This window comes from Canis aureus, chromosome 27, assembly GCF_053574225.1.
Source record: "Canis aureus isolate CA01 chromosome 27, VMU_Caureus_v.1.0, whole genome shotgun sequence".
NCBI classification, from domain to species: domain Eukaryota; kingdom Metazoa; phylum Chordata; class Mammalia; order Carnivora; family Canidae; genus Canis; species Canis aureus.
The window spans coordinates 17,769,100-17,786,852 of record NC_135637.1 but is presented as its reverse complement, the minus strand read 5'-3'; the positions used below and the strand labels follow the sequence as shown (position 1 = coordinate 17,786,852).

General features: G+C 43.8%; 1 protein-coding gene across 22 annotated transcripts in view; it reads left to right on the top strand.

Moving 5' to 3' along the window:
* Positions 1–17,753, top strand: part of KSR2 (kinase suppressor of ras 2) — a 446,664-nt gene that overhangs the window by 200,432 nt on the left and 228,479 nt on the right. For all 22 annotated transcript variants that reach the window (XR_013366586.1, XM_077875824.1, XM_077875825.1 and 19 more), the window contains one exon: positions 1,416–1,929. Coding sequence is in view for 21 of the 22 variants with exons in the window: in XM_077875824.1 (XP_077731950.1) it covers positions 1,416–1,929 (514 nt within the window). In the remaining variant the exon portion in view is untranslated. The remainder of the gene's footprint in view (positions 1–1,415; positions 1,930–17,753) is intronic.

Here is a 17,753-nt window from a genome sequence, read left to right as displayed (position 1 = left end):
CAATTTCTCCTAATTGGTAACTTTTGGTGAAACTGTAGTACAACATCGCAACCAGATTATTGACTTCGTTGCAACCTCCTGATCCTTTGGATTTGTTCAGGTTTCCACAGTTTTACTTATACTTGTGTGTGTGTGTGTGTGTGTGTGTGTATTTACTTCTATGCAATTTCATTACTGGGTAGGTTCACATATCCTCCACCCCAGTGAAGACAGCAGACAGTTCCAGCAGTGCACATGTCCCTTGCTTTTGTCCTCTTATGGCCACACCCATCTGCCTCCTGCCTGTGTCCTCCATCCCTAAACCCCAGCAACCATCAATCTATCCTCCCCTTCTAAAACATGGTCACTTCAAAAACGGAACATGAATAGGATCTTCCAATATGGAATCTGGGGTTGTCTTTCTCTACTCAGCACAGTTTTCTGGAAAGTTACCCAGGTTACTATGTGTTCAATAGTTCATTGTTTTTCATGGCTGCATAGCGGTCTGTGACTGACATGCCCCACAGCTTGGTGACCATCCACCAATTCTTATCATATCTTGCCAGTTCTCTTATCACATCTATTCTGGTCCCCACCCCACCCCCAACTCCCTACTTGGCACTAATCCTCCTCTGAAATCCTTTCATGGGTGTCTTTTCTTGTCTGTCGTGTCTTTCCTTCACAGAACTTTTAAGTCTAGGGTACCAGGGAGCCTGGACTGGGTGTGATCTATTACACCTTTCTCAAGCATAGTGCCTGGCACATTCAGAAAGTGTTGGGTGAAGGTGTTCCTGAGCTCATGGCAAGAGCAGAGTTGGGAGAAGTGTGCAGTGGCCGAATAAGTGGGCAGGGAGTGACTGGGGACGAACTTGACCTCTGCAGAATTCATGTATCTCATTTGGGGCTAGCTAGTAAAATTGCTTTGGAAGGGAAAAGTTATCCTTGAAAATTCTTTAAATCACCTTGAAATTGCTGGAAGTAGGACCCTTGGAAGCTCAAAAGGCGAGAATTAACTCCTTTGCTTGTCTGGACATTTGAATTGTGGGTTCCACAGCCACAGGAGAGAGGGGGGCAGGGCTGTTGAATGAAGATTATGGGGAGAAGGATTTCATTCTCTTTTTGGAGGGGCTGAGGGGAGATGAATTTATGTAAATGGGTAGCAGTATAGTGAGCACACAGTGTAATGTGCACACACAGTGCAGTGTGTATAGGATGTCATGTGCATATGGTGTAAGATGCAGAGCTATAAGACATGTATGCTGTAAGGGGCATAAGGGTAGCATGTATGCACAGTGTGGTATATATAGGATGTGACGTGCACAGGCCATAAGGTACATTCACTGTAACATGCATACATGGTAGGGTGCGTACAGTATAACTGGCCAGGCTTTCTCATGGCTTATCTGTTGTCTCTCTGCTCCTTTGTTCCAACTCAGGAGGCAACCTTTCCAAACAAGACTGGACCATCCAGTGGCCCACCACGGAAACGGGGAAGGAGAACAACCCTGTGTGCCCCCCGGAGCCCACCCCGTGGATCCGCACCCACCTCTCCCAGAGCCCCAGGGTCCAGACCAAGTGTGTCCAGCACTACTGTCATGCCAGCCCCTCACCCGGGGCCCCCGTGTACACTCACATGGACAGGCTAACTGTGGATGCCTACCCGGGTCTGTGCCCGCCACCACCACTGGAATCAGGCCACCGCTCCCTGCCCCCGTCGCCCCGGCAGCGGCACGCGGTCCGCACCCCGCCACGCACCCCCAATATCGTCACCACCGTGACCCCACCTGGCACACCACCCATGAGGAGGAAGAACAAGCTGAAGCCCCCAGGGACCCCACCGCCCTCCTCCCGGAAGCTGATCCACCTGATTCCAGGTTTCACTGCCCTGCATCGAAGCAAGTCTCACGAATTCCAGCTGGGTCACCGTGTAGATGAGGTCCACACTCCCAAGTAAGTGTGTTTGGTGGGTGCCCTGGGGCTCCTGAACCCCGGGGCCGTCAGGGGCTGCCCCATGGCCTCAGGACCACCCCTTGTGCACTTGCATTTCCTCTCTTCAGTGGAATGAAAGGTGGCTTTTCCTGGAGGGCCCATGAGGAAATGAATAGCATTTCCCAGAAACAATCCTTTTTATAACTATGGATTCTCTCACGTAGGGGGTGGTAAACCATCGCCTAGTGGCCAGATCTGCATTTATTGACACAGCCAGGTTCATTTCTGTGCGTGTTGTCCCATGCGTGCTTTTCATGCTGCTTGGCTGAGATGGGGATGGCCCGCAAAGCCGAAAATATTTGCCATTTGGGTCCTTGACAGGGAAGGCTCACTGGCTCCTGCGGAGCTGGAGCTGTTGGTGCCTGGAGAAATAGGCTGTGAGCTGCATATCTAGCCTTATATTTTCTTAAAAAGAGTAAAAAGGAACAAGTGATATCTTTATAATATGTGTCATTTAATCCAATATATCAAAAGATTACCACTGCAACATAGAATTGATATAAAATATTAACACCGAAGTGTCTTGCATTCTTTTTCCCATATGAAGGCTTGGAGATCCAGTGTGTATTTTACACCTACAGCTCATCTCAATTCAGATTCCCTGCATTCTAAGTGTGCAGTAGCCCCATGGGGGCAAGTGGCTGCTGTACTGGGCAGCATGTATGTGGGACATGCTCAATGTTTCTAAAGAGAAGGCATGGTCAGGTCTGCTTGGGGTCAGGGGTGGGTCAGAGAGTGGAGAATTAGACTATCAGAGCAAAGGACTTCATACAGAAGCTTAGGGTGGACCTGTAGGCACCCAGCGGAGACAGTCATCAAAGTGGGTGCAATATATACATGGCTGTGCTTTGGGGGGTGGATCTTGCTGCCAGCAGAGGGTGATGTGGTATCTGTAGCTACATACTGGCTAGCAGGATGGACAGGGAAGCCCTCTGCAGGGTCCCTCGGAGGCAGGCTGTGGCCTGGGTCCCTTACATTGTTTTGAGGTTCTCAGTATATTAAAAATGGAAGGAAGGCTATAAACAGGTTTACGAAAGTGGGTAGGATGTATTAAATATTTACACTTGAGCAAAATTGCCATTGAGGTATAGAACAGAAAAATGATAATTTATAATCTTTAGGAGATACCATAAGGCTTCTAAGTCTGGCACCTGTCACATATGAGTCCTGGATCTCTGCTCTGGGATCCTTGCAGCTAGGATGTGGGGGATCAGTGCACAGAGTTCCATTGCACGCCAAGGCCCATGTGGGGGCTGAGGCCAGCTAGAGACAAAGTGTCTGGCCCAGGCTTCTGTAGGAAACAAAATGGAGAGGCACTGGCTGGCTGCACCTGACCTTCACTTGGCTTCTTGTGATATTGCAAAGGCTCTCAGGGATTTTCAGACCCCCCACCCCTTAGCTGTACCCATTCCTCTTTGACTCAGGCTGACTCTCTGTCTCAGCAGATATGCAGAGGGAGTCAGGGGGCTTGCCCCAATCTCAGACCTTCTCCCTTCCTCCTGTCTCAAGCAATAGAAAGCCGTGATGTGGCTGTCATCTGTTACTTTTGCAACATGGTCCCAGGATCCTCTGGGACTCACACCTGACCCCTTCTATTGCCCTCGATCACCCCTCAGGGGTTTCAGAGTAGTCCCTGCCTGTGAGGGTCTTCACTGTTTGAGCCAGTGTCTTATGAGCTCTCATCACCACATGCAGGTGGATCTAATACATTGATTGTTAAGTTGCATCCTGAGATAAATGTAAAATTTGTATGTCTTAGAATTGATGAAATGTGGTTTATTCTCATCTCTGGGCTAGTTGGTGGGGGTATGATGGGAAGCAAAAAAAGACATAGCCTTGATCTTGTGAAGTCTGACATTAATCAAATAACCACACATGAATATTGTAAAATTGTGTCCAGTAATTACAAACAGTGTTACAGGCTATAAAGATGCAGTGCAGGGCACCATCAGAGCTTATGACCAGATGGAGCTGATCGAGTTTGGGCTGGCAAGAAGGTGAGTGAGGGGCTTGGGGAGAGTCTGGTTACACAGAGTTCCCAGAAGTGATGTTTAGGCTGAAGGCTAGGGAGCAGTTAAGATGGAAAAGGGGTGGAGGTGGAGGGCGTGGGAGGTCTTCCCACCAAGAGGTGTTAAGGGGTCATGATACATTTGAGGAATCGACAGGAGGTGATGGAAGGCCTCTGTGGCTACAGGACCAAGGTGTGTGATGCAGGAGGAGACTCCAGAGTTAGGCAGGAGGCAGTGCTATTCACCGCAGCCCCAGAGTGGAAACAGCCCAAGTGTCTATCAGCGGGTGAATGGATAAACAGTATGTGGCCTCTGTATCCAGTGGAGTATTATTTAGCCATCAAAAGAAACGAAATTCTGACACATGCTTCAACATGGATGAATCATAAAGACAGTATGCTAAGTAGAAGAAGCCAGTCACAAAAGGACAGCTATTGTGTAAATACACAAAACAGGCAAATTCATAGAAACAGAGAGTAGAAGGGTGGGTGCCAGGGGCTGGGGGAGGGGAAATGGGGATTACTGTCTATTGGGCACAGAGTTTCTGTTTCAGAAATGAAAAAGTTCTGGAGACGGGTGGTGATGATGGTTGTACAATATGGGAAAGTACTTAATGCCACCAACACTGTACCCTTAAAAATGGCTAAAATGGTAAACTTTATGTTGTATATATTTACAATACTTGACAAACTTTTTCTGTAGAGGGCCAGATAGTGAATATTTCAGGCTTTGCGGGCCATGTAGTCTGCACCTCTGCCATTATAGCAGAAGCAGCCAGAGTTAATAGGTAAATAAATGGACATGGGAATGTTCCAATAAAACTTTACTTGTGCAAAAATAGGTGCCTGGCTGGGTTTGGTGCCACAGGCTATAGTTTGTGCTATCAGAAGCCGTGCTATCGAAAGTGATTTTTCCTTATAAGGCGCTGGGAAGGTCTTCAGGGTGGAAGGCATGATCCCATATGATGGTCACTCATGGTCTGAGGCTGTGGTTTCTCCCAGCGGTGCATCTCCCTCATACCTCCCTGTGCTGACTACCAGGTGTCATGAAACTTAAAAGAAGGTAGAACTCATCTCTGTAGACACATGATCTTTGCTCTATAAGGAAGGGCTGACCTTTGGGGGCTTTCTCTAGCTTTACTGACATATAATATTATGTACATTTAAGGTGTGCAAGCTGATGATTTAACACACAGAGGTATTGTTGTAAAATGATTACTACAATGACATAGTTTTTTTGTGGTGTGCGTATTTAAGATTTATTCTTTTAGTAACTTTCAAGTATATAATACAGGGTTGTTAACTGTAGTCACTAGGCTGTACATTAGATCCCCAAAACTTATTCATTGTGTAACTAGAAGTTTTCATCCTTTGGCCAACATATCCTCGTTTCCCTCAACCCCTGGCAATGACATTTGACTCTGTTTCTATGTTTGATGTTTTTAGATTCCATATACAAGTGAGATCATGTAGTGTCTTTCTCTGTCTGACTGATTTCACTCAGCATAATGACCCTCAAAGTCTATCCATATAGTTGCAAATGTTAGGATTTCCTTCTTTTTTATAGCTAAATAATATTCCAGTGCATGTGTGTGGGGGTGTGTGTGTATGTGTGTGTGTAACATTTTCTTTATCCATTCATCTGTCGATAGACATGTAGTTTGCTTCCGTGTCTTGACTACTATGAATAATGTTACTATAAACAGAGATTGCAAATATCTCTTCAAAATGGAAATTTCATCTCCTTTGGATATATACCCAGAAATAGAATTGCTGAATCATATGGCAATTCTATTTTAATTTTTTTTTGATGAACCTTTGTACTGTTTTCCATAGTGGTTGCACCAATTTACATTCCCACCAATGGTGCATGATGGTTCCCTTTTCTCCACATCCCTACCGGAACTTGTCATCTCTTGTCTTTTTGATAATAGCCATTCTAATGGGTGTGAGGTGATGTCTCATTGTGGTTTTGATTTGCATGTCATCAATGAGGAGTGGTGTTGAGCAGCTTTTTGTTTATCTGTTGGGCATTTGTATGTTTTCTTTGGAAAGAATGTCTATTCAGGTTTTCTGCCTATTTAAAAATCAGATGATGATTATTTTTTGCTATTGAGTTGTAAGAGTTTTTTTATATAATTTGGTTATTAATGCCTCATCAGATTTGCAAATATTTTCTCCCATTCTACAGATTGCTTTTTTGTTTTTTGATTGTTTCTTTTGCTATGCAGAAGCTTTTTAGTTTGATATCATTCCGTCTGTTGATTTTTGCTTCTGTTGTTTGTACTTTTGGTAACATATCCAAAGGAGTCATCAAGGAGCTTTCCCCTGTTTTCTTCTAGGAGCTATAGTTTTGGGACTTATCTTTAAGTCTTCAATTCATTTTGAGTTAATTTTTGTGAATGGTATAAGATAGGGATTCAGTTTCCTCCTTCTGCATGTGAATATTCAGTTTTCCCAATGCCACTTATCCTTCCTTATTGAGTGTTTTTGCCTCCCTTGTCAAATATTAGTTGACCATATATACTTGAGTTTATTTCCGGGCCTTTGATTCTGTTCCATCGGCCTATATGTCTATTTTTATGCCAGTACCGCACTTTAAATGTGAGCCTTTCCCCAGACCCCTGAGGGATTTACTTTGTCTGAATAGGGTTGAATCATCTACTTTTTCAAGGCCTTTTCAAATTGACCCGTCCACCATAGCTGTTTTAGAAATTGTCTATCAGGTTTCAGGCCAAGTTCAGATTGGCCCATCAGAGTTCTTCTGTCTAGTTTAGCAAGTTCAACACTTCCTTGAAGAAAATACTTCTCCTGGCTCACCTCATGAGATGCTGAGATTTATGGCATGGAAGCAGTAGAGTGGTCAGTTTCATGACGTAGAGATGCAGTGTGACCACTTGGCCTTGGACCAAGCCATTAGATCCACAGGGCTATTAGGGTACCTGGCCTTTGGGAGTAAAAAAAATCGAAGACCGAGACAATGGCACTTTGGACTGTGTGGGCAGGGGGAGCAGGGGAAGAGATTAAATCTAATCAGGGAGCTTTAGGAAAGGTTTTTACAGAGACATTAGTTGAGTTCCAATACGTAGACTGTTAACAGCCAATATTTGCTTTGGTTTGAGCTAGTCCTGGTTCTGCAGGGGAGTAGCCTTGTGACCTTGGGCTTAGCCTGAGTGTTAGTTTTCTCATCTTTGAACCAGAGGGGTTGGAATACGTGTATGCTATTGAATCTGTGGTCATGACCCATTTGTGGATGGTGGCACCAGTTTAATGGGCTGTGACCAGCATTAAGGAAATGAAATAGAATAGCCTAGGCTAGATATTGGGATGTGGTGAGGCTATTACTGTTGTTTTGTGAAACACACATACATATATTTGTGTGTGTGTGTTTATATATCTTTCTTACTCTGGAGGTTCTTTCTACTCTGGGCAGCTTTGATGCTAGAATAAACCCATCAGGGATTAGATGAGAAGGTTTGAGAAGCCAGCCCTTTATCCTGAAATTACTCAACTCATTCTGTTTTTTTTTTTTTAAGAGATTATTTATTTATTTATTCATGAGAGACACAGAGAGAGATGCAGAGACATAGGCAGAGGGAGAAGCAGACTCCATATAGGGAGCCTGATGTGGGACTCCATCCCAGGATCCTGGGATCATGACTTGAGCCAAAGGCAGACAGACACTCAACCAGTAAGCCACCCAGGCGCCCTTCATTCTGGTGTCAGTTGTCTGTTTCATGTCTGCTTTTTTCCCTCCTCCAACCTTGTACCCCTGCTGGGCATGGTTCTTTTTTGCCATCTTGACTGTCGCAAGTCTACCTTTATTTGCCCTTAATGGATGAAACAGTTTCAGAAGTCACAGGTTTTTCTGAACAGATCTGAGTCTTGCACGACCGTTGATTTTTGTGAATTTTCAAGCCCCAACACCCTGGTAGGTTTCGGGTTGGTGGAAGGCTAGATTTTAGACTCTTTACCCACAGCATATCCGTGGTGGTGTGTATCAGATGGTGTGTTTGAGTTCCATTCCTGTCCCCAATAATATACCATGGGCATTTGCAGAAAAAAAGCATGGCAAGAAAAGAAAATACTAGCCATAGCACATCTCTCACCTCCATTGGGAGCTGTGGTATGCTGGAAAATACCAGAACTACTATAAGTCATCTTATCAAAACCATTTTTCCTGCCTAGTGTTCATTCTCAAAGTCCTATTTACTCTTTTCTTTCTTTCTTTTCTTTCTTTCTTTCTTTCTTTCTTTCTTTCTTTCTTTCTTTCTTCTTTCTTCTTTTTTCTTTCTTTCTTTCTTTCTTCTTTCTTTTTTATCTGAATTAAGTGTGTGGTTTTTCTTTTTTTTTTTTTTTAAGATTTATTTATTTATTCATGAGAAACACAGTAGAGAGACAGAGACATAGGCAGAGAGAGAAGAAAGCTCCCTGAGGGGAACCTGATGGGGGGTTTGATCCCAGGACCCTGGGATCACCTGAGCTGAAGGCAGATGCTCAACCACTGAGCCACACAGGCATCCCTGTGGCTTTATCTGTATGGTATTAGTAAAAGGCACACACACACACACATGCGTGTGTGTGTGGGGGGGTGGCGGGGAGAAGAGACTACTCTTTTTTCCCCTTGGTAAAAGCAATACTTGATTATTGTGGAAATTGAGACAACACAGGCAATTTGATGAAGAAAGTGGAAAGTATATGCCAGTCCTTTGTTTTCTATGCAGGTGTGTGTACATGTGTGTATAGAATGTATATACACATATATACACATACATAGTGTTTTTTCAACAGGGCTGAAATCATCCCCAGGGGAGCAAAAGTCAGTTCTTGGTGGAGGAAAGCAAAACAAAAAAACCCCCAAAAAACAAAAAACAAAAAACAAAAAAACACCCAAACCCAAACCCACCTGATATTACAATAGTTTGTGGCCCTCCAAAAAGCCACTTACAGAAACAGATATATGGTATATTTGTGGTATTAAAATTTCCTTGGGGGTTAGGGGTGACAGAACAAAAATCCAAAAAGTTTCCTTACAGGGTCATAATGAAAAAAAAAAAAAAAGATTGAAAAACACTAACATGACCCTCTGGCTATATTCCTGTAAATACAGGTAGACTTAGACATTGGAGGTTATCAGGAGTCTCTCCAGTGTTCCTCTTGGTCTTTCTCCCTCTGGCTTTGTGGCCACACTTACATGGTTCAGTTGGCGCCAATGCCTTATGGTCAGTCATTTGGAAAATTAAGTCCATACAATCTCAGGGACTCTGGTCATCTTACCTTCCGTCCAGGGATCCCATGGCCACGCAAATGGAAAAAGGAAAAACCTAACAATTCCAATGCCGGAGTAGTTGTATGTCTTTACGTTCTTCTATCTGCCTGTGATACAAATGACTTGCTTTCTCTTGTCAGGGCATCTGAAAGGGTAAATTGGCTTTCTAAAAACTAATCCCATTGTAAATGCATGGGAGACACTCAGTATTCAAGAGGAATTCCACTGTGAGCCCCGCCCTTTCTTGCAAATCTTTTCTTAAAGGTGATTGTCAATTACAGTTTTAATTATGAAAGGCATTCCCAGACACATCTTTATTTTGAAAATACAAGCAATATAAAGTGTAAGCCATCCAAGGTCAAAGTCCCCTTTCCCCTTGCTGTAGAGAGAGGGGCTGTGACTGCTGGAATACTTTGATGGGAATCCTTGCATAAACACACATACTGTGTTTGTATGTGCATATATTACATATTTAGCTTACTTTCTTCATAATCAGAACCACACTCTATACATTTACTAAGGTGCCTTCTCTTGGTCAGTCCTATATAAATATGAATATTCCATTTATAACCTTCTCACACTTTTAGAAATTCTCTTGTTTTCCCCAGACCACATCTGGAAGGGGTCTTTGTACATGCCTCTGCTCTCAGACCTCTATACTGTATACGTAGACACATTTCACCCCTACCCTTTTGGGAGAGCGCATGGAAACCCTCAGGTGGCCAGCAAGTAAGGGAACTGGGCTGGATGAGACCCACCCTCATCCTCATTCTGGTTCCAGCGAATTCAGATTCTGTCCATGGCCTGGGCTTTATCATTAGTAGGAGCAGGTTAATTATGTACATAAGATTTCAGGAGGGATCTTTTTGTCTTAGAAAACTAATTAGAAAACACTCAAACTCACTGACACATTCCTATAGATCATTGTGCTGATTATTACAACAAACTCTACTGTATTTGTAAGGGCAAGAGTGGAGTGATTAGTTTGTATATAATAGTATATTCATTTAAAAAGGGAAGGCTTTTGCCATGGTCATGCAAGGGGTCCTTTTAGGTCTAATTAAATATTCAGACATATGATACAAGTCACACCTGGCATGAGTTTGACCTTGGAGGATGCAGAGCAGCCTCGAGTGTCTTTTCTGCAGGTCCTCAGGGGCTACTTTTCCTTGTCCCCAGCTCTAAGTGGCAGTTCAAGGGTAAAGTGATGAGACCCAGGTTAAGGAGGTATGGGAGCCATCCTGACTCAAGGGGTAGTAGCTCTTGTAACAGCTCCATCCATGTGGCTCCCAGGGAGCCCTGCAGGGAACATGCATAGTTAGGAGAGTCCTACAACTCAAGGGTCCCAATGGCTCTGGATCCGTCCTCAGGTATTTCAAGCTCATGGCAAGCGCTCCCAGTCCATAAGCAATCTACCAACCAGAGGCAGTTCAACCACAAGCAGTGCAGTCTGCTAAAACAGTTGACATTTCCACTTTAGGGGGTATTCAGAGGATCAGACCTAAAGAATCAGCTCAAGGTCAAATTTCCTTTTGCGGAAGATGAAAAGGCTGTGTTCACTCTTTCCCATAGTTTCTCTTTAAAAATCTTGTAAGGTGGAATTGTCACCAATTCACACTGCATTTCTTATTTTGAATCAGTGAGGTATTTAATGAAATCTTTTGTAATTTGTATACTATTACATAATATGTATATTATATATAATGTAATTTATAAATATTTCCAGGAGAATCCATGCTTATCAAGTTTTTAAGGTATTGTTACTATTTTGCATAAGAAAGTTCTGTTGACAGCCCCATCTTCCTGGCCAGCATTGACCTAATGTCCCCTCTCCCAGATTCCAGGTTCCCTTTCCTAGGTCTGGAGCAAGAATAGGTTCCTACCCTCATTGAGACCTTTCTTTTCTCCTCAAGCTGCTGAATCTGTCAGTCCTGTGATGAGGCCATGAGACTCATTTAAAATAAGTCTGGTTTTCTAAATATCATCAGAATCATCTCCTTGTATTTGCCCCAGAGGCTTATAAAAACACCAGTGAGGCATCGTTCATCACCACATTTCTACTGACATAGCAGCTTATAAGTTCCACCATGAAAAATTAGCTCAGCAGTGTGCTTATTTTATCAGAAATTATTGTGGTCAGGTGCGCTGTGGGCTAGGTAACATGGTATTTCGTTGGGAGTATCTTGTTATTTACAAGGAATAACTGAAGATACTATTCTGGTGAGATTTGGTCTGATTATATGTGGAGAAGTTTTACTTATCTGGCACCTGCCTCTGTTTTGTGTTCTACACACTTTCTTGGAGGGTTCCCAGAGGGACCGAGCCCTAAGGGTCAGCCCCGTGATGGCAGAGCCTGCACCCCTACCTCATGCCCCATATTGCATCCTTTATGGGCTTTCCTTCCTTTCCTGCCTCCCCTCTCCACTTCATCATACTTCCTGGGATCACCTCCCAAATATACTGCTTGCACCTCCAAAATTTCTCTTAAGGTCTGATATTTTGGGGAACCCAAACTAAGACAGGTAATTGAGTTGCATTAAGCTCGATACCCTGCACATTTTCACTAAATTAAAAGGTTTGTTGATTGCATGATAACCCTAGTAATACGCACAATGGCCATCTCTGATTGAACACTTACTGTATGCTGGCGCTTTACCTGGTTTATTTTATTTAATACTATTTTGCAAGAGAGAAATAGGCTTTAGGAAAGAACATGGTTTGTCCAAGCTCATTCAGATGAATGAAGTACTAGAGTTGCAGCTTGTTCTCACCTAAAGTCCACGGGGACCCTGGAGGATAGAGAGGGTAAGGGCATGGGCTCTGGAGCCAGATGGCCTGGGTTTGTGTCCTAACTTCACCACTTCCCAGTTGTGTAAGTTTATTCAGCTTTCAGGTGTTCTAATGCAGAAGAAAAATACAGATCATGTGCTGAATCATACTATCGTGACGCCTTAGTTTCTTTAGATGGGGAAGCATCCCTGAGACGAGCTCTATTTTATAGACCATCTCTCAATTTGGGTTTGTCTCTTGTTTCTTTATGATTGGATTCGGGTTAACAATTTTAGCAGAGATGTGATGGTATCCTCAGTGCATTGGAGCGGGAAACGCGTGTCAATTTGGCCAATCACTGGTGGCGCTAATTATGACCATTTGGTGGAGGCCTGATTTCTGCACCGTGCAGTTGCTATTCTACCCATTGAAGTTAGTATGTATCTTATGGGGAGATACTTGGAAACCTCACAGATGTTTTGTTACTCCTCAGAATTCCACTACTGATTTTCACATCCTCTGACAATTCTGGACTTGAATCAAGTATTATTATGATGGTTTCCAAAGGGTCGTTTCTAATTTCATCATTTCTTCCATATTTGCTAGTCAGCATTTTTTTAAAAGATTTTATTTATTTATTCATGAGAGACAGAGAGAGAGAGAGAGACAGAGAGAGAGAAAGAGAGAGAGAGGCAGAGACACAGGCAGAGGGAGAAGTAGGCTCCATGCAGGGAGCCCGACCCGGGATTGGATCCCGGATCTCCAGGATCAGGCCCTGGGCTGAAGGCAGCGCTAAACCACTGAGCCACCCAGGCTGCACCCTGCTAGTCAGCTTTCTACTGAAAGGAAAATACTTTCCCTTCTTTGTTTATATTCATGTGGTCTCATGGATTCCTACTTTACTCAGTGGGTTATAGTCCTTTACTGTCATTATTTATTTTGACGCTCAGTTGTCTTTGACGTGGCCAGTGGAACCCCTTCAAGCTGGTTCCTGCATCCTTTAGACATGTTCTTGTCTTTCTTTTAGTACTAACTTATTTTCTGGTGCAAGAAGATGTGGAATCTCCATCTGAAGGCAGGTGTCCTTTTTTTTTTTTTTTTTTTTTTCTTCTTCTTCTTCTTCTTCTTGTGTATAAGATACTATTTGTAGAGAGCTTAGTGCTGTGCCTGGTGCAAAGTAAGTGTTGGCTCTGATTGGAATCATTTGCTATTATGATGATGTGCTAGCCCTTGACAGGCCCTCAGACCTCTTGATCTTTTTCTAGTAGTAGTGGACAGGCAGGTCTGCTAGAACACAACTGGCTGTCACAAAGGCATGCAGTATCTCTTCTTTTCTGGTACCCAGACCCTTACCTCACAGTGATACAGTCTTCAGAGGTTGTCCCTTGAGGGGTGTAATTTTCTGAGAAATTATAAAGTATATCAAAAAATGCAATGACTAATAGAATGGAGCTTTAGGTCTACTACTCAGAATAAATGCACATGAACATTTTTTCCTCTTTGCTTTGCCATTTTTCCCTCCTAACAACAACAATTAACAGGTGAGGTAAGGATCCATCTGAAAACTCAACCCCGTTTCTGCTACTTCTTCCCAGAGGCAGCAACAAACCCACTTTAGAGTGTGTCCTTTTCAGTGTATGCATAGGCATTATTTTGTACACTTTAATCTTTTCTCATAACTGGTATGTAAATACAAATATATCATTGTTATTTGCCTTGCTTCACTCAGCATAGCTTCTTGTCACTTACTTTCATCTGCTGTATAATATTCCATTGTATGAACATGCCATTGTTTACTGATTCCCCCTTTGGTGGACATCTCAGTTGCTTCCACACCTTTACTATTGGAACTGAAACTGCAATAGCAATTCTTGTATGTGTTTCCTTGTGCACAGACTTAGTTTCTTTAAAAGGCACCCTTCAAAGTGAAATTGCTGGGCCAATGTATTTAATACATTAAAATTGCATTTGGGGGGAGGAGGATCTCTTTGAGATTGCAGTGCTTTCAAGGATCAAAGGAAGGCTCAGGCACTAAGGCTGGGGATGGGGGTTTTTTCTGGAGTCTTTTAAACTAAATGTCTTAGAAGGCTGGTGCTGCCACCTGTTTGCCTTTTGCTCTTGGCCATCACATAAGTATTCAGAGCCACAGGGGGAAAGCCGTGTCCTTCTCTCTCCTCACTACTTTCTCTTTATCCTAGATGGATGACAAGACTGGAGGTTCTTCTAGAGGGGCTGCCCCATGGGCATATTTGCTTAGGTCCAGCTTGATGGGAGACTATTTGCACTGGGCAAATATTATTGTCTTTCTGATCCTTTTTTATCACTTTCATTATTACCTGGTTGGAATATGCCAGGTTTTAATAAAAATAGTCAGATCCCAAATATGGCAGTCTAACCACGTGCCACAGCTACCTCCTGGGGCTCTTCCTTGATCCTGTGCTCTGAGCAGGGTTGAGGGCTTATGTTGGCTCCCAGCTTCCCAGTGGTGGCTCCCCATGGTGCACCTCGCCTGATCTCCAGCCACCTTCTATAGTTGTTTCCCATCTGTCTCATTGCCTAGAATGTCTTTGCCACTTCTCTTAGCTCTGTGAGGGCCCTCCCAGTCTTTCTCAGCACTAGTTTCTTAGTGAAAATTCAGCAGACCCTTGGTATGCATTTGTTGAATGATTGGGTCTTGATAGTATCAGTGTCAAGCTCACTTGACACTGGTTCACTTGGTTGAGTGTCTGACTCTTGATTTTGGCTCAGGTCATGATCTTAGGGTCCTGGGATCGAGCCCTGAGTTGGGCTCTGTGCTCAACGGGGAGTTTGCTTGAGGATTCTCTCTCCCTCTGCCCTTACCCCACTCACACGCCAATGTCCTTTCTCTAAAGTAAATAAATCTTCAAAAAATAATAATATTATCAGCATCAGTGATTTATTGAGTGCCAGTGATGCCTCAGGCATTTTCTTGTTTTATCCCCACAGCACCCCATGTGAGGTGGGTATTGTCATTATCTCCATCTTAGAGATAGAGAAGCTGAGGCTCAGAGAGAATGAAGAAATTGTTTAGGGTCGCAGCTACTAAGTGGGAGCCAGAGTTCAGATGCCGCGCCCTGACTCTAAATTGCTTAGCTGCTGTACCCTACTGCTTCCCGGATAGTGCTGACTTCTGCCCAAGAGAGCCTTGGGTTTGAATCCCTGGTGACGATAGATAGCCCTGGGAGAAGGCACAGGTTGCTACCTTGCTATATCTATGTGTTTCTGGAGCAATCTGTGAGGGCTATTATTGGGACACTCTGGGACTCCGAGCACTGAGGCAGGCAAGATGACTTTAGGAGGCACATGGGACTGCTTGAAACCTTTCAGATTATGCCAGCATTTAAGTGCTATTCAAAAAAAAGTGTGGCTGACACATCAGATCCAGGATTCATTAGAAGTTGTTGCTTAAGATGAGACTAGCTAATAATAATAATAATAATAATAAATTTAAACCATCAGTAAGCAAATAAGACAGAGCTTCAGGAAGTGGTTCAGAAAAGGAATAAAGTTTGGGAAATACCACCTCAAAGTTATCTTCCTACCACAAAAGATCAGATTTAACTTTCAAAAATGGATGAAAGACACAAGTTCACAGAGGTAGGAGGAGGAAGAGTTGTAGATGGAAGAGTTTGGATCACAGATGGGGGAAGCATCAGGTTCCCCCTGTGGCTCTCTGCTCTGTGAACTTCTGTGCTTCGCTCTGAGCTGTGGAGCCTAGTTCTTGGAGAAGGAAAGCCCTCCTGCTCTGGAATAAGCTTGTTGGAATCTCCTCTTTGTGGAAGTATATCCATACCCCTTATTAGTTTTAAAAATTCTCAGGATGAGATGAGGATGTGATGGAATTTGTTCACATGGAACACGAACCCAACAAATATTTGCCAGGCCCCTACCATGGACCAGGCACTGGGGTAAGAACAGGGATATAGAAGGGCACTTGGGTGGCTCAGTGGTTGAGCATCCGCCTTCAACTCAGGTCTTGATCGCAGGGTCCTGGGGTCGAGTCTCGCATCGGGCTCCCCACAGGGAGCCCGCTTCTCCCTCTGCCTCTGTCTCTGCCTTTTTCTGTGTCTTTCATGAATAAATAAATAAAATCTTAAAAAAAAAAGAATAGGGATATAGAGATGAATGTGGAGGCAGATTCCCCAGGTCAGTATTAGAAGAGCTAGAGAAGAGCAGATGTGGAGTTTACAGATTTGATCACTTTACATGTTTGAACAAGGGGGTGTTTATTTTCCCTGAGCAGAAGGGAACTATGCCAAGGAAAGCAGAAGTGAGTAAGTGACATTTTAATGGGACCTCATGGGGAGGTATTAGAGTTGGCTGGGTACGGAAATGGGGAGACATTTCAGGACCCGTTTTGACCTGGTTCAACTATGGTCAGATGGCCAAAGGGAGGGTTGGTGTTTCTGGTAAGTCTAAGGCTGGCCATTGTCTGTCCAGTTCCATGGGCAGGCATTTTTCACAGACCCCAGTATGACTTCAGAATCCTTCTCAACACAGCATCCTAGGCAAGTGGCTGCCAGTCAGTCAAATGTGGAATGTTTGATGAATATCTGATTTCTGTCTTTTCCCAGGGCCCTTCATTCTATAGGGTAGGGAAAATGGTTCTTCTCTTGATGGGGATGTGACTTAGAATGCAAAACCAAGCTAGAGGTAAGAAGGAAGGAGGGAGAGGGAAAGTGTCATCCTTAAACTGGTAAACATATTTTTTAGCTACTATTTAGGGCACCCTGTGGTTTTATGGTGCTGTGATTATCTCATAGATGCACTTTCCCAAATCATCCAGAAGCATCATCCTACAGGCCTGTTGTTTATGCAAACCATAGGCTGCTTCACCACAAGTGAAATGATACAGTTTGCTTGGTGCTGGTATCTTGAATGCATAATTATAGTTATTGTTATTGCCCTGATAAAAGGAAAAGCGTGAGAATTAGATTCGGTTTGAGGTGCCCTGGAATAAACACCCATCTCGTGTACAGGACGCTGCAAGGCTTCCCGAGAGACTTCATTCATCACGTAGGATTTATGGTTTCTTTTTATCTATCCTTGTGGTAATCATGTTGAGTTTTTGCTTCTCCTGCTTCCCTCTCTTTGCTCTGCTCTGGTAGGCGCCAGGTTTCTGGGAGGGAATGTCACTTGGTTGCCAAATTAAATGCCCAAATCTACTCACTCTAGAGAGTGATGCCATTTCTGGAAAGAGAAGGCCCTGCTCTCTATCTTGATATTTGACCTAGTTGATAGAATTTGAAATGAGCCTTTTAGTGTGATAAATGGGGAGACACACAAATTCTTTGCAGGACCACTTTCTCCACTGTGCTTTGGCTCCTGGATGGCAGCTTGGGTCACAGAGGGCAGCTGCCCAGTGCTTTGATTTAAGATAATGGGTGCTCGTCTGGGGGCATGATACTAGAACCACGTGGAGTGGTCACACTGAGGCAGGCAATTACGTGAGACCTTTGAAAGCCAAGGTAGAGGTTAGGAGCAAGGCTGAGGACAGCTGAGACCCCAGAAAGGCCTCCAGAACCTGGAGGCTATGATGGAGAAGCTATTCAAAGCCAAATGTGTGGCCTCAGCATGCCAGTTGGAAGGTAGCCACGCAACAGTCATGAACACCCTCAACAGTCGTGACCACAAGTCCTCTGTGTTCTTTATTGGGTCAGCGGCCAGTCCTGGGTCCACCTGTAACTCTGTACCACTATAAGCCAGATGGAAGACTTT